This window comes from Leiobunum rupestre, chromosome 7, assembly GCF_980474605.1.
Source record: "Leiobunum rupestre chromosome 7, qqLeiRupe1.1.hap1, whole genome shotgun sequence".
NCBI lineage: Eukaryota > Metazoa > Arthropoda > Arachnida > Opiliones > Sclerosomatidae > Leiobunum > Leiobunum rupestre.
The window spans coordinates 5,807,674-5,831,172 of NC_143390.1; the positions used below are offsets into that span (position 1 = coordinate 5,807,674).

The 23,499-nt window shown below is 34.3% G+C and overlaps 1 protein-coding gene across 2 annotated transcripts in view; it reads right to left on the minus strand.

Annotated features, from left to right (window-relative positions):
• Positions 1-278: 278 nt before the first annotated feature.
• The window catches only part of LOC149934183 (caspase-6-like), a 28,702-nt gene continuing 5,481 nt past the window's right edge, over positions 279-23,499 (minus strand). The window contains exons 1-8 of one of the 2 annotated variants that reach the window (XM_090153160.1): positions 18,534-18,765; positions 17,137-17,499; positions 14,242-14,468; positions 12,879-13,025; positions 10,344-10,505; positions 4,091-4,237; positions 3,779-3,929; positions 279-2,712 (exon numbers count right to left, since the gene is read on the minus strand). In XM_090153160.1, the coding sequence (XP_090009286.1) occupies positions 2,490-2,712; positions 3,779-3,929; positions 4,091-4,237; positions 10,344-10,505; positions 12,879-13,025; positions 14,242-14,468; positions 17,137-17,498 (1,419 nt within the window). In that variant the 5' untranslated portion in view covers position 17,499; positions 18,534-18,765 and the 3' untranslated portion in view covers positions 279-2,489. Of the gene's footprint in view, positions 2,713-3,778; positions 3,930-4,090; positions 4,238-10,343; positions 10,506-12,878; positions 13,026-14,241; positions 14,469-17,136; positions 17,500-18,533; positions 18,766-23,499 lie in introns of those variants that run through there. The other variant, XM_090153159.1, reaches the window with a different exon arrangement.

Genomic DNA, 23,499 nt, shown 5'->3' on the forward strand with positions numbered 1-23,499 from the left:
TTTCAAAAATTTTTTGGATTTCAATGGAAGCCCAAGCCTAAAATATGTCTGCTGTAGCTTGTATATTTTTGTTATTTATCAAGTTAACTTTTCTTGGTTTTGGATCTTAATGGAATTGATTTTTGGGGCCCCGAAGTCGAATGACAAGTAGCCCCTAGCCTAACCCTGGTTTCAATAGTTAACATTTTTAATACTAAAATTTTAGTAAAACCAATTCTTTTGTATAAAATGTGTAATTGATTATATATATAATTTTTTTTAAATGTTAAACTAAGTTTTATTAAATTTTAAATGCTTCAATTTAAAACTGTATAGAAATTAAAAAAATTAGCAATAAAAATGTTTGATATGCAAACTTTAGCCACACCGTTTCTAAATATTTTTATGGCTGAAAGCTAGAAAAAAATCCAACAATAAAAGCACTCTTGTCTCGTGAAAGAGGAGTCTTGGTTTGATCCCAACTTCTGCCATTGAATTGTGTACCTATTCCAGTGTTGAGTATGCCAGTATTATTTAATTTTGAAGTTGGGTAGTAGTTGACATCCGGGAGAATGCCTCTCACCTCTCAATCCAACAATTGAGGTCTCAGAATTATTTGCTAATTGGATGGTTCTTAATTTCAATTTTGATATTTATTGATTGGTTTCTTAATGTTTACAAAAAATTTCTTAGCTTATCTTCATTTTACTTTATATATTGTTTTAATATTTTTGTAAATGCCCTGGTAACGCACATGCAACAGGTGGTCGTGGTTGCCTGCAAAGTGTTAGCGAAATGTCATTACTAAAAATATTAATATCAGGTAAGTAAAAATACTTGTAATAACCAATTTAATAATTGATGACCCTTTTAAACAGATTGGGCCATAAATAAAAATAAAATTTTTGAAGTTTGATATTAGATAAGTAATAACTTGAAAATTTTTACTTTTTTCCAAACTATTTTTAATTGGTTACAACAGTTAAATTTAATTTTTCATTAAAATTTCATTAGAAAACGCTTATCTAGAATGATAATCTACAGTTCAATTACATTTATAAAGTCTAACTTAAGAAACTATACTTCAAATATTTAATACCTTAGAACCTCATAGAATGTGGTTTAACATCAAATTATCAAGACAACAAGAGACTAACATTATGCTGAGGTTCTCTTCTCAAAGCAAGAGAACATAACCGCATATTACCACTCTGAATAGTGGTTTTTGTATTTATCTTAAATGCGTTTTCTAAAAGTACCAAAAGTTTAATTTATTAATTGTGCCACAGTCACACTAGGCCTTAAAAACAAGTTTAAGTCAGTTTGATTGCCCATGTTTTAAGTGATTGTGTTTAATTATTATTATTATAGCAGCAAACCTATTTATGGAGAATGAGTGCTTGATTGGTCAGATGAAAATTCAAAGGATATAAAAATTTATTTCAAGAAAAATCAATATTTCAATTCTTATAAGAATTAAGGCTCATAATATTTTCTTTTTTTGCACCACTGTTACTTTAACAATATCTTACATTATGTAGATTATGACAAACTAAAGATTTGTATTCGAATGAAATCCAGAGCAAAGTCTACTGTGAAGTGATAATTTTTTTCTTAGGCAACATGCTTGCAGGTCTGGACAATTGGTAAAGATTTTAATAGAAAAGTATTTTAATATGGTACAAATATATTGGTGGGCTACAGCCCACAAGTTTTAAGATGGAAGTCAGTAATAACTAGAAATAAGACGTTCTTACGACACTCCCTAATTCTACAATAATTAAGATATTAAACCTCGGTTTTTTGCATAATTTTGTTAGAAACCTTAAGTGGTCAATGATTGAAGATTTGTATTCGAACTTATTTTTAATATTTTACAAACTATAGTATTTGGAAACTGGCGGCCTTGGAATAATCTTAACTAGTGGATCATTTTAAAAATAAAACTGCTCTCCATAGGTTTCACATAAATCTAGTTGACGATTGAAAATGACACTGCTAGCCCAAGGAACTATTTTATATTCAATTAAAACTTTTTTCTACAGTCTTGATGAGCAACTTTTATTCTGCGAGCTAATATTTCAGCGCGAGTACGTTTTTTAAATGCGCGCGCTCTGCTCTCAACTTTAACACTACAAGGAGTTTTAACTAAATCAGGTGCAAGAGACGTGTTTCTGCGCCATCTCTTTTTTTCCCCAGAAACACAAAACCACTTACTTCCGCCTTAAACTATTAGTTTGTACGTTACTTATTTCTAGTTATTCTGTGTAGGTAAGGAAATATCAGAAATTCTAAAACAAAAAGCATTACTATTACAGCTGTGTTATATTTATATAATTAAATTTAATCTTATTTTGAGGAATAATAAAGATCAGTTTTACTACAGCTATTATTTCTTGTACTTATTATTTTCTTGAAAATGTAAGTTGATATTTTTGGTTTTAGAACTAATTATGCATTAATTTTGGTAAAAATTATATTTTCAACATTTTTCATAAATGATTACAATATTAACTTCTGACTGGAAATTTTTTCAAGTATAATTTTTTTCTGAGTTGGTGGGTAACTGTTGACATTTGACAGGTTACACCATTTATTTCTCTTTGGGAGACTTCTTGGTTAATATCTTTCATCAGTTCTTGAAATTCATCCTTATCACCTCTTTCTGATAAAATTTCAAATAGTGTCTGAATGTATATAGAACCGTGTACCTCATTTCTCCATGATTTATATCTGCAAAAAAATTTAAGTAGCAGTACTCTTTATTTAAATAAAAGGTGGTATGGCAAAGTGACTAACACTTTTGCCTCGCAGTAAGAGGAGCAAGTTCTCTGCCCACTGGTTAAATAGGTTTTCCTCAAAGTTCTTCAATTTCCCCTTTCCATAAAGCTGTTGGTCCTCATGAGAGCTTGGCACATGGCCAAGTTATTTAAAGGTTTTTAGAGTCGCTATACGCGCCTACGGTAGTGCCTTGGGTGTTAGCGATTACTACGCGGCCCAAAGGTTCTAGCATCTTGGTATGCATCAGTTGGAAACCTCTGATTTCTATAATATGCCGGCCAAGAGGATTCTCCGTTTTGTGTCGGATATTGGACTTTCTAAGTCTTAAGGTTCGGGTTTGCACAATGGCCCTCTGGTCGACTTGCGCGAACGGGCATTTCCTTAGCCCTTCACCCCTTCATTAATAATAATAATAATAGCCTCTGAATTTCTGCAAAATATTAACTGCCAGCAGGAAGAGAGAAACCCTGCAACTGAGGCAGGCAGTGCATCTTACCCCTTTAGCTAGAAAACGAAACATAGATTTTCTTTCTTTAAACACATTCTCAGTTAATTAGAAGTTTCATTTAAATCAAGATATACCTCTGCGTATTGTTCCATACCAGAGTGACTGAGAAAAATCATATCACCTCGGGTAGGAATCGAACCTTCGACCTTTGGGTTACCGTCCCAACGCCACTACCATTGGACTACCGAGGCCACGAATTATCAGGCCTCGGACATCCAATTTAAGAATGACTCGATCGCGTAATTCGATTCCTACCCGAGGTGATATGATTTTTCTCAGTCACTCTGGTATGGAACAATACGCAGAGGTATTCCTTGATTTAAATGAAACTTCTAATTATATTAATTCCTGCGTAATTATAAAAAATAAATTCTCAATTCTCAGTTAACATTAATTCATTCTTGGTCATACATGTATACTAATTTCAATTGAAATCAGGAGTAATTTCCAAAAAAGTATTTTTTGATTTGTAGTAAAACATTTAACAAATTTTAATTAGATTTAACTTACCCAGGGACAGTTGATGTGCCAATTAAAATATCAGCTTGGAAAGGTGTATTGTCACCAAGCCTTGATTCATCACTCTGTTGGGCTATTTGAGGAGATATTTCATTACTTTGTTGAATTTCTTTAGGACGTGGATCATTTGATGTAATTGCATCTAAAAGGGAAAAATTAAAATTAAAAATGTAGCAACTGAGATACAACATTAATTAAAGCTAAAGTAAGTCTAAGTTAAGCATTAAAGAAACTATCATGTTCAACGTCAGAGAAATCTGAAGGCGAAACTACATTTCAGCAACAAACAAGTACGGAATTTACCTGACATAAAACGGTTACTGTCATCCCCCTGACATGCTTGTACAAAAAATAGCTTTGGTTTATTAGCAAGGCTTTTAGTATGTTCTCCGAACTGTGTATGAATCCAACTTATTGGAACTGCTACTCCATCAGAAGCATAAATATAATCTAGAAAATATATTTTATTGGTTATGATTGATTGATGAGTTAAAATGATTAAACACAGGAAGCCTGTGAAAATGTTTTATTTAGTTATCCTCCACTTAACAATTCAAATTAAGTCACCTATTGGTGGAAGCAACACAAATGTGCCGCTTTTTGTGAATATAATTAATAATAATGGTTGAATACATTGTCAACCACTTAAGGATAAATTTGACAGCATAAATGTCTACCATTTGAAAACCAGACATGTTTTACAATCTATCTATCTAGTTATTTTAGAAGAGCACCCCAGTTTAAGATTCAAAATGGTGATTAAAACTAATTGTAATCACTTGTATCTCAGCCACTATGTACAAATCTAGGACAGTTAATGCCTCAAATAAAAGGTTTTGTCACACCTTTTAATTCATCATGTATGGGTTTTGGTCATAAATGTTAATAATGACATAACACACCATCTTACTGTAATGACACAAGGCCTTACGGCAATAAGGATTAGTATATGCAATCTAGATGAAAAAATGCCTAAGCTCCTGATATTAAAAAAAAATTGAGGTGCTCTATCACGTTGTGCAATATCTCCAACCGAATACACCAAAAACCTCATAATGAATGCTGACACCATTCAATTTGCTTATGCGATATACCACAAATAGTTCATTATGTTATTGAAAACTTTTGGTCATTCCATTAATCTTTTTACAAAATCATTTATATAAAAATTCGATTTTAATATATAACAGGGTTGCCACACGTCAGGGAAAAGTCAGGGAATTTGAAAATGGGTCTAAAAAGTCAGGGAAATGTCAGGAAATTTTAAGAATTGGTAAAAATTCAGGGAAAAGTCAGGGAATTCAATTTTATCTTGGCACTTTTAGAAGGTAATTTAACTCTAGATCTATGACAAATTCCACGATTATCATTTATTTCCTTGAATCTTTGGCTAATTTTTTCAACATTGCAATAACCTTTTTACTGTAATATAAGTCCATCTAAATTTATTAACTTCTGATAAAAGTAAAATATATAAGAAAAATTTTTGGCCTTAATAAGTCAGGGAAAATCTCTTAAAATGGTCAGGGAAAACAGGGAATTTGAATCTGAAAATTTTGTGGCAACCCTGTATAAACTTGTAGAGGTTAATAGTAATACACCTTTTTGGTTTTAATTACGCGCATGCGCTTACGGCCCAATGTTTCTTAGAAGCAGACGACGCCATCTCTCCGTATGTTAACCATGGATAACGAATGTTCAGTGAAACTTATAATAAAACGTTGAAAGTGTTATAACAAATTTAGGAATTAAATTTAAATGAAAAAAAGTGATTATATTACTGAATTTAAGAAAAAAAGAGCGAACACGAGAAAATATTACATGTAAGTGGTAACAGGTACGGTTTGCCGGACTTAGATCATGATGAAAATCTAGGCCTTGAAGAAAACGTGGATGTTGCTCGGCCTTCTATTTCTACAGAAGTTGGAAAGCAGTAGCACATTAAACTATTTAGTATTTTGTTAAAATTTGAGGAAGCTCTACAATTTTTGTGTGGTGAGTTGATAGTGATATCGATTAATTTATTCCTGCTTTAATTCATGACTAATTTTTCATTCTAAATAAATAAATTAATGGGCAGTTTCTTTACATCAAATCAAGATGTAACCCATCTATGAGATCCGTCAGTTACCTTGTGGTTATGGTACTTGACCCAGAGGCGTACTGTGGGTAAATGGTGCCCGGTTCTAGACAAAACAAATTATAATTAGCTTTGATATTCTAAAGATAGGAGTGTTTTTGGCACGGTTCAAAATGTACTCCTGAACCCAGGCTGGTACGCCTCGGACTTGTCAATTTTTATAGAACTATTTGTGGTGGGGCTTGTGATTTGGTTATTGGGTATAATTGTGTCTTATATTTTCTGTAACTTATTAGCAAGTTCTAAAATTTTTCTAATGGTTTATATATTTTTTGTATATCAGAGTCATGCAGGTTCGCTACTCTTTTACATGGAAAGGTACACCGGAGTGGAAAAATAACTGATATGGTTTACTCTAACCACTTCATTAGGATTACTAAGGATTTAAGTTTTAAGAGATTGAAAATTCTAAACTCCTGTATCTTTATTTTTATAGGAAATTTAAAAATAATTTCAATGTGGTATAAAATTATACAGCTAATTAAAACAAAGTTACTTTCTAAGCTCTTTTAGGTTTTTTTATACATTAATATTTGACTCAGATTAGAATTGTGAGATTTCTAACATTGATTTTGTGAAATGGAAATGTAAAATATATTCTATTTTTCTATGGTATATTGCTGACTTGCGTGTGAATATTAAACAACTCCTGTTGTAAGTTAGAAACCAACAAATCTAGAAATTTAAAAAACATTTTTAAAGAAAATTAGTTAATTACTTCGTAATATTTAAAAATGTTTAACTACATTGGTACTAATTTTAAATTTTAATTACTGATTTAATTTTTGGAATGATTCTGACTAATATAAGGCTCAGATTGGGCTCAACTGCAAATTGTAGACTCGGAATAAATTTAAGACTCTAATTGGACTTTCAGTCTCATTATGACAGTGATAAATTGATCCACAATAGAGTAGTATCGCTCTGTAGCTTTGGGCTATGGCCGCCATTTTGAGGGCAATTTTTTATCTATAGGAAAAAGCATGGGTGATGTTTCCTCTTTCAGTGCTCTAATGCTCTCTCGTAAAGTTCGGTTCTCAAATTCAGGTTGAATCATCTGTAGTCTGTCTGTGTTCCTTTATAACAAAACTTTAATCGAAAAGCCTCGGGTAATAGGTTAACTTCCATAGGCACATTTCCATTCATTTCTGGATAAAATTTTCATGCAAATTATCTATTGGTGATATGGTTGTCTTTTTAATACTATCTTGTGGTGGTGTACGGTGGACGAGTTTTCAATTTCTTTAGAATAGTTTTCCATATTATCTTCTATGGTTATATCTCTACAAGTGACCTGTAATTAATATGAAAATTTTGTGATATACCAAGTCTTTGCTGCTGAACCAATTCATTCATAAAAACTTTATACTCTTCCTAGAAAGAAGGCATAATCGAATTATCTCTAGAAATTTAAGTTACTAAAAACTTAAAAAGGCTTAAGTTAAGGAACCAATTTCATTTAATGTTTCGTAACTATTGGAGTATTATTATACTAGATGGTAAATTTAGCGTTGGAATCCAGTCCTGGGGCTCCGAAAATGTCTGCTACAAACCCTCAAACTCGGCGTTGGGCTCCAATTTTTTCTGTGTTTTTTTCTTGCCTAAAGGCGAGTTATCTTCTTTGGAAAGCGATTAAATATAATTAATTGAGCTCCATAAATACTTTTACAACCAAAGATACTGCATCAAACCATATTTAATTTAATAACTTGTGTTTCGAAGTTACCCCTGAATTTTTCCCATACAAAATAGCTGGCGCGATTTCAAATATGGCGTCTAAAAGAAACAAGAATATGTTTGGCGCATGCTCACGTCCCTTCCCCTTTTCCGCCCCATTTTCTGGCCAAAAAGGAGTATAGTTAGTGAAGGGAGCTGTTGCCTCACGTGGCATGAAGGGCTTGCCAAACCTTCCTAGGCATTTTAACCAGGATACCAGTTTAAACACATGATAAGTGGTGCTAATTATAAATAATAACAAATTTACTATTATTATTTACTATTTAACTATTGCATCATGATTACCATTGGTAGATCTGAAGCACAACATAATCACCAACTAAATACTAACTAAAACCTTACTTAAAAACAACTTATTACCAACTAAAACCATACGGCCAACTTAATATCAGCTTATTACCCCTTTAACTAGTTTATTGAAAATGCTGACAACTTAAAACCAACTAAAATGTGTATGCCAACTAAATACAAACTAAAAGACAAACTTATTTTTTGGTAAGGGTAGCACCAGAAGTGCCATCCCGAGGCAAGTTTTAGGATGGAGTGAGATCAGACTATGGCGCCCCCCTTGCTTTATTTTTCTTTACCACTGAGGCACCCCCTGAGACTTGGTGCCTGGAGCAGCTGCTCCCTTCTGAATAGAACCATTTTAAGCAGAAAGTCTTGTAATATACAACATCAAATCTGACAATTTTCATCAGAAAATTTTTGTAATATACAACAAAATCTGCCCATTTTATAAGAAAACTAGGAACAGAAAATCTTGGAATATACAACAAAATCTGCCCATTTTCATCAGCTATGAACAAAAAGTCTCCTAAGTTCATTATGAAATGGTTTTTAAAAGAACTCACCCAAATATTTTGCCAAGATAAGTGTTAATTTTAACTTTAAAAGTGATACATTTTTTTAATAAGCTTTTAGTTATAGGATGAATTATGGTACTTGTACCAATGATAATAAAATGGACTACCCTAGGTTATAGAAGGCTGTAAAGCTCTAAAAAGGCATTAGCATATAGAATCTTTATTTCATTGATTTCTTAAATTGGAACGAAAATTAGTTTTTTTTAACAATTTAATAAACAATTTTAATGATAAATTTTGTGAAAAACTGACCTTAGCAATTTTGTATAAACTTGTTTATTTGTATAGTAAAATACAAATACAAAATATTTCCAAAAGTGTGAAACTTAAGTTATATAGCACAGTATTTTGTTACAAAAATAGTAGTAGTAAAAATATTCACTGATCAACCATGATCTCCCACAAATCTAGCGAGCATACTATCTCCATTCGTAAGCATGGGTGTGGGTGCAAAAATAATGGAATAATTTAGAATTGCTATCATACTCAACAAAGACAAGTACCTCTAGCAGGAACACTACTTAAAAATAAATAGTTCGCTCATTTCTACTGAAAATGGTATGTTTTAATATAATTTTCAGTGAATTTTTTTAAAACTTTCTTCAATATACAGGATCTCTGATTTTACTGGGAAAGCGTTTTATTTCAAAAATTGCAATAGATATTTTTTAAATTTTCAGGGTATACCAATGAAGTACGTTTAATGTTTTCCAAAAATGTATGTTTGGTGATAGATGAAAACTTTCAATGAGAAAGTTTTTGAGAATACTTGAAAATGTACCAATAAAGTTAGTTTCGTTAAAAATGGCCGATTTTGCACAAAGATATGGTCATGAAAAATAAGTTGGTCATAGGAGGCAATAGCCATGTTCAAAAATGGTGCAGTTTATAGCTTATATCAGCATAACACATTTCATTAGTTTTGTATGAAATCTAAGGTTCAATACCCCTATTCTCATTTTTGAATAAAATTAGACACCCTGTATATATATACAAATAGTACCTGTAACGAGAAAAAGAAAAGGGCACAACCATATAAGCAGATGTGGATAATGGGGCGAAGTCTGAAATGCTCCGTAGAGTCAATGGTAAATATCGCGTACATGAAAGTTTCTCCATAAAGAACATACTACACTAAGCTCTTCCGTGTAAAAGCAGGCCCATACCAAAAAATAAGTTGGCTTTTAGTTTGTATTTAGTTGGTATACACATTTTAGTTGGTTTTAAGTTGTCAGCATTTTTCAATAAACTAGTTAAAGGGGTAATAAGTGGATATTAAGTTACCAGTATGGTTTTAGTTGGTAATAAGTTGTTTTTATGTATGGTTTTAGTTGGTATTTGTCCCAAATACAAACTTAAAACCAAGTTCCTAGACCACTTAATTTTCCGTAAGGGGGGTCAATTAAGTCTCCCCAGAGTAGACCTAGGCTACATCAGATATTATAGCAGACGATTGAGACCGCTTTAACGTGTATGAATACTACAAGCAATAAATCGCTGTAACTCTACGCGTAGCTCAGCTATGAAATAGGGCGAAACTTTCATATCACACGATTTTGGGCTATTTTCATACTTCCCCCCACTATCCACATCTGATATAAGGGATTTGATTATGAGAAAAATAACTCTAAATTTGTTACACTTTGCAAAACTATCGTAAAAATATATATGTCATGTTAAAGTGTATTCTTAGAAGTAAAAATTTATGATTAATGTTTAAATGATCCACAAAATTTTAAGCCTACTAGTAAAAATTCCTAATCCCACTATTAGGGCTAGAAACCAATATTTTTCATCAAAATTAAATTGTTACCTTTTGTCCCATGTGATAGAATGCAGCAAACAAAAATCTGATAATTATCATAATTTTTGTTTTTAGATAGTTCTTTTATGGCAGCTATTAATTCTTCACTTTTCAAATCATGATATGGATTTACTTCCATTCCAAATTCTTCCCAAAGTTGTTTCAAATTAGCTAAAAATGAAAAAATAAAATTGTTTACAGTAAATCAAAAACATAGGAATTTATTTATGGAATAATGTTTTTGTTGAATTGAAATGGTAGCAGATGGAAATTTCAAAATGAAAACCAAATACATGCATCTGATAATAATCTTTATGAAATTAAATGTTTCATTTGTTAGCATCTATATAAATCAATCCATTTATATTCGACAAACTTGATAATTTGTGTCTCTTGCACAAATTCTTGTACAATGGCATAGACCTCAAACTATCGGACCTTTTCTCCTTCTATCCCTGCACCACTACCCGTGAGCACACTCATGAATTGTCAAAAACCAGGGCCAAATCTTCAATTAGACTTAACTATTTTTCCTATAGCATAATCAATGACTGGAATAATCGGCCCAATAACATTGTGATGCAAAAATCCTACTGTACATTTAAAACTATGTTGCAGAGTTATTTGGATGAAAAAACTTAGTGTTATTGTTAGGAAATTTAGTTCATAGATTTTTTGTTTTGTATTTTATTTGACTCATGGTTTCAATTTATCGATGCTCAAACATAAGCACCCGTGACTGCTTGAGTGGTTCTCAACTAAGTTGTTAGAAATAGAATATTAATCTGCTAATTTGTTAATTAGTACTTACTATGACCTTTGAGTTTATTGAACTTTAATCTTAACCAGAATGAACCCTAGGGTGGCGCCATTCTTTACTAACTAATGACACATTTACTAATGTTGTAGGCCATTGTGTGAGTTGCACTTGAGATGATTGCATGTGTAGGATGAGCTGCCCGAAGTATCTAATATGTATAACACAGGCCTAAGTGGTCACTACTAATTCAACATGTAAATAATGTATGATATTTTCAACTTTTACTTTAACGGAATAAATAGCTATCATGTTTGATTTATCCACCTACTTTCCAACATGGTAGCAGAGCGTGGTTCACGTAAAGAAAATTAAAGGAAAGTAAATAATATATGGCCAAGGCTTAAAGAAGTAGAACAAAAAAAATCCAATATGAACAAGAAATGCGTTAAAAATAATTTAATCTCCGCCATGTTGACGGACTTGTGCCAAGTTTCCCGCCAAAAGTATAGACATATGTTATCATCCAGCCAATGGGTGTTCGGGAGGTTGTCTGGACATCTTGATTTTGTGAAACAACAATTGTCCACCATTTTAAGATAACCTTTGTAAGCAGTAGTTGATCCTGACACTAATTAATCTTCAAAGAGGAAGGAGTAGTTTTATTTATTAATTTGTTTATTTTTATTGTTAGGGTTTTTATTCATTTAAATTTGGTGTAGGTTATTTATATAAAATGTTTGAGTGGTTGTTTGGGCAATTGATGTCCTGGATCAGCTATATGGGTGTATGGGTAGTAGTTTATGGCCTGTTATACAGAGTCATGTTGGTGGTGCCTGGGCATTTATTTCCTGACGAATAATGGATTATTGTCATATATTAATCAGTATTTTTATTTAAGGGTTATGTTAGCGCCGAAGATCATATCCATTTCAAATGACAATAACTATTTATTAAAACTAGGTTATATTTACATAACTACAAAGACTAGTTAAACTAGAGATAAAAAAGGAATATACTATACTGATCAAGACTTTAGAGAAGACTGGTTATACTTTAGCTGTTACTCTATTTATATAGTGATTACAAGTGGTCATGTGATATTAAAAGAACTGACTATACTAAAGGTCATTTCTGATAAGATAAACACTATATCTAAAGTCCAATGCATTAGTCATTGACAACACTATATTCAAAGATATTATAACAGGTTACTTGGAGTGAGTAAAAATTTACATCAAGTTGTGGCTGTGCCGCTTGAATTTTATTGGGCCTCTTTCATCCTTAACCTAACAGAAATGAATGGAATAAAGTAGCTAAATGTTTGTGGTTTATGTAAGGAACTATTGCATTTTGCAAGAACTTACTGAGAACCAGGAGTTTTTATGCCTATAGGTGCCCCAATTTATAATAATTAATAATTTTGCTCATGAGAGGAGGGAGGGCACACTAGAAAATGTAACATGATAATATTTAGGTCAAGAGCGAGTGTACAAAACAAAAATTAAGGGATAGTGCAAGAGGGCCAAAAATCATACTGCGCCTAGGGGTCTCAAGTGAGAACTTTGAGCTTAAATCTCAACGAGTTAAAACTACTCAAATCACCCACAAACCTTTTCTCTATTCACTTTTCTAACAATTTAATATTTCACAAATAAGAAGTGTAGCTCAACCAAAAACATTGAATTTTAATTTCTTAAGGAAGCTTGATCACGATTGAATTACCTGGTTGAGAAAAGGACAGAACTCTGAGAAAGATATAATACAAAAATTTACATATCCTTTACCCGCATCTCGGTTGGTCCCAGTTCTCACTTCTAGATCAGTTCTATTTCGACAACCTAATGGTGGAACTTTATCAAAATGCAGATGGTTAAAAATCACAGCATAACCATATTTTCGCCATCCATCAATTTTGTAGCATGGTTTCATACCTAAAAAAATTTTTAAATTTCATGTTAATATTTTAAAAGTAAGAAAAATTGGTGAAGATAAAATTTTAAACTTATACAAGTTTATTACTACTGTGATGCATATTGAACCGAGTTATTTATCTGTGCAACCACTGTGGCCAATCAGGAAAATAACTTTGAAAAGTTCCGAGGATATCGCACTTTGACTTGCTAAGAAAAGTACTGGAAATTCTTGAATATTTTAATCGACTTTTGTTAAGCCAAAAAGGTGCAATTTGAAAATTAAAAAAAAAAAATGGCACTAAGCTATAAAAATTGCAGTTTCAGACAGTGCCTGACAAAACCATCATAATAACAAAGCCGGCTTTGTTATTATGATGGTTTACCAAAAAATAAGTGGTCTAAGAACTATTTAAGTTGGTTTTAAGTTTGTATTTGAGACAAATACCAACTAAAAACCTACTTAAAAACAACTTAACACCAACTTAAAACCAACTAAAAACTTACTTAAAATGTTACTTAATAAAGACCACTTAAAGCCAACTTAAAACCAACTTAAAAAATAATATGTAATTTTCTGACCACTAAATACCAACTTAAAGAAAAAGGCATTTTCCCACCAACATAAAACCAACTTATTACCAACTTAAATGTGAATACCAACTAAATACCAACTAAAAACCGAAGGGTTACTACCTAATGCAATGCGCAGCTTTCATGCAACAACATCAATAAAAATCTCATCTTGTTTAACAGGAAATCATATGTATACACCCTTGGAACATTCAAGAAAGATTCCCAAAAAACCGGTGAAACTAATTGCACCATGGGATTAGAATTAACATACCTCATTTCCTCTTTTTCAAACATTTAAAGTGTTTCATAACTTTCATTCTGAACATTATATTATCTGCAAGAATGAATCAGGGTTTCTTAAAGACATATTCTAGTAAGTTAAGCAAGGTCAACCATTTTTTGCCTCAAGGATGGCATCTTGAAAATACTTGTCTTACATTCAATTTAGTTTAAGCTCCACCCATTACATATTTAATTTCCTATCTTAAATTATTTGGTGTTCCTATAAGCCACAATGCTACAGGAAGATATTGCCTGATATTGCACACCTCACAAAGACTTTGAAAGCTCTTGACTAGGGTTAATTTTCGTTAATTTTCTGTGAATACCCAATATGTTAACTAGTAGGGAGTATCCAAAAATAATACCAAAAATATCTTACTTTTTTCAAATTCTAAGGCTTTATCAAGTAGTTCAGCTCTGTGTGAAAAACAGCTACGAAATATGATTTTTATTGTCCGGATAATGTTATCATTTCTTCCCATTACATTTTGAAAAAGTTGTTTGGCCGAAAGAAAAGTACAGCAATTTACAGCTGAATCCAATTTTAGTGCCACAAACTTTAATTCTTCTTCCGATAAATCTTCAACAACATTTAAAAGATACTTCCTAAGGAAAAATTGAGTATTATGCACATTAAAATTAGAAATAGTAGATCCAAGCATCCAACATTTAATTTATCATTGTTAAAGCTTTTGTAGAAGACCAAGGTTTAACAACCCTTACCAAAAAATAAGTTGGCTAAAAAATATTTAAACTTGGTTTTAAGTAGGTTTTAAGTTGGTATTTGAGACAAATACCAACTTAAAACCTACTTAAAACCTACTTAAAACCAACTAGAAGTAGACTTAAAACCAACTCTGATTTTGCTTAATGGAGGCAACTTAAAACCAACTTAAAACCAACTTGAAACTTGCTTAATAAAGACTACTTAAAACCAACTTAAAACTTACTTAATAAAGACAACTTAAAGCCAACTTGAAACTTACTTAGTAAAGACAACAACATGTTTAGTGGGTGGCATACCACCAGGGTATTTGCACTGCAGGCAAGTCAATATAAAGGCGGACTGACAGAAGCAAACCTAGGCCTTTAAACCACTTAACAACTACTAAAATATACATATACATACTCCCTTTAAAACTATATATTAAGGGGGGCGCAAAAGCGGCTAAATACCCCGGGCGCCATTTTCTCTCGCTACGCCTCTGCTGGAACAACACTAGTCACAAGCATGAAATGTGCCCGAAATATTCTGTTAAAGAGCGACCCTTGGACGGATCGTTACAAAGTACCCTCGTAGGTTCTTAGAAATATAAATACGTTCTTTGCATATTTGGACGAGCGTAGTTATTTAGTAGAAAAATATTAGTCAAAACATTTTAAACCTTCTCGCGATACAAGCACAAACTTAAAGCCAACTTAAAACCAACTTAAAACCAACTTAAAAATAATATGAAATTTTCCGACCACTTAAAACCAACTAATTACCAACTTAGAAAAAATAAGAATTTTCCAGCCTACTTAAAACCTACTTAAAACCAACTTATTACCCCTTTAACTAGTTTCTTGAAATATGCTGGCAACTTGAGCCTACTTAAAACCAACTTAATATCAACTAAAATGTGTAAACCAACTAAAAGCCAACTAAAAACCAACTTATTTTTTGGTAAGGGAACTGACATAATACAATACCTATATTTTAAAGGAGATGTCAGTAGTATCTCAGAAAAAAAATGGTTTTCACTATTTAGTAAAAGAATAATTAACGTATTTAATGGGTTTCATGTTTAAAAACTTAAAATTAAATTTAATACAAATTGTTAAAACTTTTGATTCTTTTTGTTGCAATAACTCAAATACTACTGCTCCAATTACTATCAATGAAATTTTAATAATTGGCCAAATATATGGAGGATTTAATGAATGCATGTTTATAAAATTTGACACACTAGCACTTTACAGTATGATAAAAAATACGTTTTTCGTTTACCTCACCATCGTGTTCGTTGTTTATTTAAAAAATACGAGATGTCTCTAATGTTAGGATTCTAACTTTGATTCAAAGACTCTCATTCAGTGTGGCAATCACTATTTATACAAAAGAAAAACCCATTTACACGAATTCCGAAAATTGGATGACGCTGGCTTTCCTCTGTAAGTGGTTTTTTTGGTAAAATCCAATGGTTTCACACGTAGAATTAAAATAAATGTATTCTGGCAACACTAGCAAGAGACGAGTTTTAGGGCAATCTAGTATTTTTTTAAGCAAAATCTCTTACTTCCCCTTTAAGTCGAGCTAATTTACATATTGACCAAGAACAAACAGTGATAATTTAATCTTAGACATTTTTTAATGCTTTTCTCCTTTACTTTCACTGCCAACTTCAAAAAGGCACATATAATCTAAAAATTACCTATAACTTCTGTTCTATTGGTCAGGTTCAATACCTCTAGTAACCTCTCACTCTTAAAATAAACAAGGCATTCAAGATACTATGATCTTAAAAAACTAACCCTTGAGAAAAAATACTATTTTGACAAGTTTGGAATATAAGTTTTCAGTATCTTACATATCATGTAAATTCTGTACGTTGCAAACCCCAGTTTAACAATTATGTTTCCTTCAAATTGAAGGTAAATTGGCTTTGACCTGACCTAACCAGAGGAGGTCAAATTATGTAAAATGCTTGTGCGGTTAGGAAACGGATTAAACTTCAATACAGTCACATCCCGACAACCTTGAAGTATATGTCTTCATTGAGAACAGTCAGTTACAACTAAAGTTTTCTATCCATGATATTTCAATCCAAATGAATTAATTTCACAATGATCCTGAAAATGATGTTCAAAGTTATACAAATATTAATTCTGAAAATATTATCTTTGTGGCACAGGGAGTTTCTTATTTGCCTCTTCATTTTGTCTTCTTGTATGCTCTTAATGCTTTTAATTACTAACTATTTGACTTCTGTTAGCTCAACTACAGACTTAAAATGGGAAGGAAAACACCTTTATTAATTAGCAGTCGCTAAACTTCACTGTTCTTTTCAATAACCATAATGGTCCGCAGACATTAAAAGTTTCATTATCCAATGACCCATTACACAATTTATATGATCTTAAAAAATTTGTAAACATTACAAAAACAGATTTGGAATTATTTTTAATTAGCTCTAAAAACACACTTTACCTTTAAATATTTTGTTAAAAATATGATTTAGAGGTTCTTCAAAATATGAACAAAACGTAAGTTTTCAAAAAAAAGCATCCTTACCATAATGGTTGAAGGAAAGATTCTTCTTTTTCCGCTTGTTTATGTTTACAAGATCGAAAAGTCTTAAGCAATCGGTATTTCTTTAAATGGTATAAGAGTTCCAATAATATGCGTTCATCAGCAGATGAATCAATTTCATTGTTAACACGAATTGAGTGTATAATATCATTACAATTTTGTGAATGGAGAGCTGGTGAACTTCGAAGGTTGTTTAATATCCTTAATTCATCCTCTTTAGAAATAAATTCCCCACATAAGAAAATTATTTTCTCCCAGTCCTCAATTGTTAAATGCTTAACAATGTCTTCGAATTTGGTATTCAAATTTGAGATTGGCCTTGAGTCTGATCGATGAGCATTCATTCTTAAAATAAAAATTAGAACATAATTATTCAGTGTATAGTTCATACTCCAGGGAACCTTCGCAATATAGTTCATAATCAAGGGAACCTTAGCAATATAGTTCATACACGGTTTAAACCACCCAACCCTCGTTACAAACTTTCATTATATTAAAACCGAAACTAAAATTATCTTGTTAAACTTGGTGTCTATCATTGTAATAATTTTTTGTTAAAAAATTGAATTTTTAAACAAAATAAAATTAATATATATTTCAAAATTTATTTTGTGCAAATAAAAACAAATTTTAAGCAATAAAATAAACATTTTATGTTAAAATTGATGACAAATTAAAATACAATTTAGGAAATGTTTCGTAAAAAAATATGAAAAAAAATTTATAAGACTTTTAAAGTAAGTATGTTAAGAAACTCTGATATGAATAGTGTAGTGGTCACGACTACACCAAAACATTTATGGTCAAATGTAGAAATTATTTGATCTCCATCTTTGACTGCTGCTACCCTCAAATAATCTTGCCCTAACTGCAGTTTTATGGGCTTTCATAGAAATTATGCGATCTCTTTAAGTTTTCCGATTTAGTTATTTAAAATACAAGAAAATAAGTTGAAATATTGATGGATCCAATGTTTAAAATGACAGGAATTCGTTTCAGAATTTCCCTGCAATGAGTAGTGTTTTCACTGGGTAACTCATAATTTCAAATGTTCTTCTTCTTGGAAATGTATTAGTGTTCATCCAGGGACCCAGAGGATAAAAACTTAAGTCGGGGGTTGGCCATTTTTAGAGATAAGGTTTTAGTAATTTTCAATGGTTGCACCCCACTTAAATTAAGAGAAAGAATCCTTCCTTCCCTTTTTTTGTGGGCGATAATGGAATTACTCGAATGTCCTTTTAAATGCATTGCTCACATGTTTCTCGTTTTTTTTAGTTTTAGTTTTAGAATTTTCTCCCATACTCATGGGATAATTCATGGATTCAAAAAAACAAAAACAACACCAAAAAAAATGAGCAAGGGTCTACTTCCAGTAGTACCTGGCTTGATGGAGAGTCTTGGGTTATCCTCGGATGTTATCCAACCCTCAAAAACGTCGATACGCAATGCACGCCGCAAAGGCTGCAAGGATCGCTAAGAAGAAGGACGATCAGTCATCCTTGGGTGACAAAGAAACCACTTCACTTAAGAAGCTCAGGTCGGAAGATTCCAATCCCTCACCTGGGTCTTCTCAATCTGCGGCCAAAAAGGCTAAGAAGCATCCAGCTGCTATGTCCTATAGTGACGCAGTAGGGTTGCTTAAGATTAAAATGGCCATTGTAAAAGATGGCTTTCCGAACAACCTTATCACAGAGGAGGAGATGGATGAAGATTCTGTCGCAGTCTTAAAGGAGGCAGAATTTTTTGCCTACACAGGGGTGGATAGGGGGACTTTTAAGGTCCTCAAAAATCCTAACACCCCAGTGCAGCCTGAAGCGGTGGCAGAGGACTCTGCTACTGAGATGTCGGACTTTGATCTGGCAGGAGAACTGGGTGATGTAACCCTGGGCTCCATGTCGGACATTTCCGACATCACGGTGGTGGAGACCACCTCCACCGACAAAGAAGGGTCTGTCCAACCCACAAGGGCATTAGGTGAAGATGCGTGTGGTTCAGCTGGTGATAGGGGTAGTGTCAATCCTGTACCCACCCCCTTAGCCGGCAACTGTGGTTGGACATGAAGGTGATACAGATCCATCAATAGCGCTAGCTGTTTTTCTGGACATCGAGGGAGTTTTTGATCAAGTCTCTTATTCTGTCATTCTTAAGGCTGCTAAACGTTTTGGTATCAATGACACGTTGTGTCTTTGGATCAATTCTATGTTGACTGATCGGGTCGTGACAGCCTCCTTGCTTGGCGAATCGCTGTGGGTCACCACCAGCCAGGGCTGACTTCAGGGGGGTGTTCTTTCACCCCTGTGTTGTAATTAGCTGACCTTAACCCCCGTATAATATTAGCGCGACCTCTAGTGATAACTTATGTCTAAAATATTCCTTGAGCCTGTTGGCAGCCTTGTTGTTCCTCCTTAGTATGTTGAGATGATAGGTTAGGCTAGAGGACGTTATGCCGAATTCTAAATGTTGGATATTGTTTATAGTACTAATTAAATTAACCAGTTTTATATTGCAAAGCAAGTCTGTTGGTAATCGTTTACTTTCTAACATGGTAGCAGAGGATAATTTGGGAAGTAACGATTTTTACCCGCTGGTCGGCAAGGCTTCGCCGAAATAGGCTTAGCAGCCGACGTCCACATTGTCAGAAAAATTCAAAAATGGCGGATGGCCGGCATACTGATTCTTCCGCAAGTACCTTTACGTTTTTTTGGAGTGGAGTCACTTGACCCTCGGTACCAGAGGAGAGATCGTCTGGTTCACTGATGGGTCTAAGACACACTATGGCACTGGTGCGGGGATGTATTGCCTTACTAATAATTTCGGCTTTTATGAAAGCCTAGGGATACACACTAGTGTATTCCAGGCTGAAATTTTTGCCATTTGCTCCTGTGTTGCTCACTGTTTACATCAGGGGTATCATGGGAAGGTTATCCAGATTTATTCAGATAGCCAGGCTGCTCTTAGAGCTCTCAGCCAGTATAGTATTCTTTCTAAACTGGTTTTTAGCTGCTTAGATCTCCTCTGCACTCTTGGGTTGCACAATAAAGTTCAACTTTGTTGGGTACCTGGGCATAAGGGGCATCTTGGGAACGAAAGGGCTGACGCCTTGGCCAAGGAAGGTGCGAGGGCTGGGTTCATTGGTCCAGAACCTGCTCTCCCCATCTCCCGAGGACTTGTACGCGGCTTAATCTCCAAGTTTATGTCGGATCGTCAACTCAGACAATGGTCTGAAATTGAGGGTCAAAGGCAGGCCAAAGAGTTCACTCTTGGCCCATCTAGGGAGAGAGCTAGAGAATTACTCTCGCTCTCTAGGTCCAGTATTAGGATTGTTACTGGCCTACTTACAGGCCACTGCCATCTTAACAGACATTTAACGCTTATTGGGGTCAGTGATGACCCGATTTGCAGATCTTGTCTAGCTGAGGAGGAAACTGCCTCACATGTCCTCTGTAGCTGCGATTACTATGCAGCCCAGAGGTTTGAGCATTTGGGTATGCATCGGTTGGAGACGTATGACGTCTCTAATATCACGGCCGGGCAGATTTTAAGCTTTATGTCGGCAATAGGACTTATTTAAGTCACCCAGTTTGGGGATGCACAATGGACCTTAGGTCGAAGTGTTTGGCTTGCCACCCCACTCAATAATAATAATAACCTTTACGTTTTTGAAATTAAATGATGGGAATTATGGTCAATGGAAGGCGGACATGCGGATGGTCTTATGTGACTTCAGTCTTTGGGGAATTATTGATGGCACTGATCCAGCACCAACAGGTGAAGGGGTTACGCCAGCCCAGACCAAGGCTTATTCCGACCGTAATCAGAGGGCGTTGTCTAAAATTTATCTTGCGGTGGATAATCCTCATAAGGGGATAATTGGTTCCTGTAAGACTGCTAAGGAGGCTTGGGATTTACTGTCTGATACTCATGAACCGAAGTCGAGGGCCCGTATAGCGGCGTTAAGATCGGAATTTCTTAGCCTGCGTTATACCCCACCAGAGTCTATGTCTGCTTACATTGCCAGGGTGCTTCAAGTGGCTGACCAGTTGAATTTAGCAGGGAAAACATTGGGTGATGATGAGATAGCTTACCAACTAATTCATCGATTGCCACCCCAATATGAGAACACCGTAGTCCGGGCCTACGCATTAGAAGATAGCGAATTTTTACCAAAGAATGTTAAAGCATTATTGCTGTCAGAATATGAGCAGCAAAGGCAGATTGCATTGGAAGACGCGGGGGAGCCAGCGGTACAGTCAAGTTTTTCTTCTCACTTACGTTCTAGTCGACGGAATTCTAGACGGGGTACTTCACAGCAGCGGGGACCCGAGTGCTATAATTGTCATAAAGTGGGGCACATTGCACGAGATTGTTATGCTAAAAATGAGGGACCTCTATGTACTATATGCAATAAAAAGGGCCATAGTTCGCGAGATTGTCACATGGACCAACGATATCAAGCTAACAGATTTCATTCCCAACAGAGCCATCGAGGTCAAACTTATAGGAATAGAGTCGCACAGTCATTTTTTGCATCCGAAACATGTATGGTGGCGACGACCGACAAGGACGTTTTGCATATGATTCGGCGGCGACACATCATTTTTGCAACAGAAAAGAATGGTTTTATAATTACCGGGATATGGAGGCCCCGATAGACATTGCACAGGCGAGTGCCAAGCAGATGGGTACAGGTGACATTGCCTTGATGGTACGATGCAATGGGACTAGTAACCTAGTTTATTTGCGAGATGTGATATACGTCCCAAAATATTCCAGAAATTTACTCTCTGCAAGAAGGGTTGATCAATCTGGTTTTTCAGCTGTAATTGGGTCCCGCTGTATCAAGGTTTACGATAAAACAAGGAAGTTATATATGACGGCATCTTTACATGTGAACAACCTCTACATTCTAGATGGTCATGTGGTAACCGATCTGGATGATATCCCACCACTTCATGAAACACGGATAGACAAGACTAGCCTTATTAGCATTGCAGAGGACACAGAGCTTTGGCATCGTCGGCTTGGTCATCCAAGTATACAGAGATTGCAGGATTTAGAACGAAATCATATGGTTGAAGGTATCCCGAAGATCAGTCAGAACATGCAAATATGTCATCCTTGCAGATTCTCAAAAGCGACACGATCATCATCAAATCCAATCATACGATGAAGCGGTACAGAGCAAGGAAGTTGATCAATGGAAGCATGCCATGCAGGTTGAATACAATACTGGCAAAGTGGTCGACAGTGGTCCAATGAGCTGGACGCGACCCTGTTGAAAATGGATTTCAAAAGACTGTGTTGCTGTAACTGCATATATAAGATGGGTATTAACGGAATCCTTATTGTTTACGTTGATGACATCATTGTCCTAGCAAGAGATGAACAGACCATGCAAGACATTGTCAAGATGCTGAAAGCACGTTTCGACATAACTGACCTAGGAGATCTTAAATATTTTCTCGGAATTGAGTTTGAACACACCAAAGGACGTATGAAAATACATCAAAGTGGATATATATCAAAGATCGCAAAAGAATATAACATCACTAAAGACCCCACATTGAAAATGCCTTTACCCACGGGTGTATCATTAACTAAGAGAGATTGCCCAGAGAGTGACTACTTGGAAACATCGTATAGAAGAATTGTTGGAATTTTATCATACCTTTCACAGCGAACGAGACCTGATATCGCGTTTATCGTGGGAAAATTAGCACGTTTCTCGTCCAACCCCGGTAGAAAACACCATAATTACGCGTTGCGCGTTTTGAGCTACATTTGTGTTGTTGGGTAACTTTGCCATAGCCAATATGTAGTGCATGTTGTGTGTAATACTTGGTAGTTGAAACTATGTGCATTTTTGTCATGGTTTCTATCAGGTCTGGCAAACCTGCATACATTCAGTTTTTCAGTCAGTCTAAAGCCAGCCACCATAGGTGTAACATGTTCACTCATTAATTACTAATAAATTAATTCAGTTTACTTTATTTGGTTTGTTGTCATTCCATATTACCACAGAACATGGTAGCAGAGCGTGGTTATAATCAAGTGGAAGGTCTGGACTACGATGATTCTTTCTCACCCGTAGTCAACTTTAGTTTGATTCGATTTTTTGTAGCCTTGTTTGTCGTGCAACTTGGTTGGGTGCACTCATTGCTAGATGTTAAGAATGCTTATCTCTATGGCAAATTGGACCGCGATATTTACATGAGACAAATTCCTGGTTTCGTAACTCATGATCCGACTATTTATTGCTTGAAGATCAAGAAAGCTCTGTATGGCCTGCCTCAAAGCGGAAGGCAGTGGTTTATTGAATTGGATCGTACTTTTAAGCAACTTGGA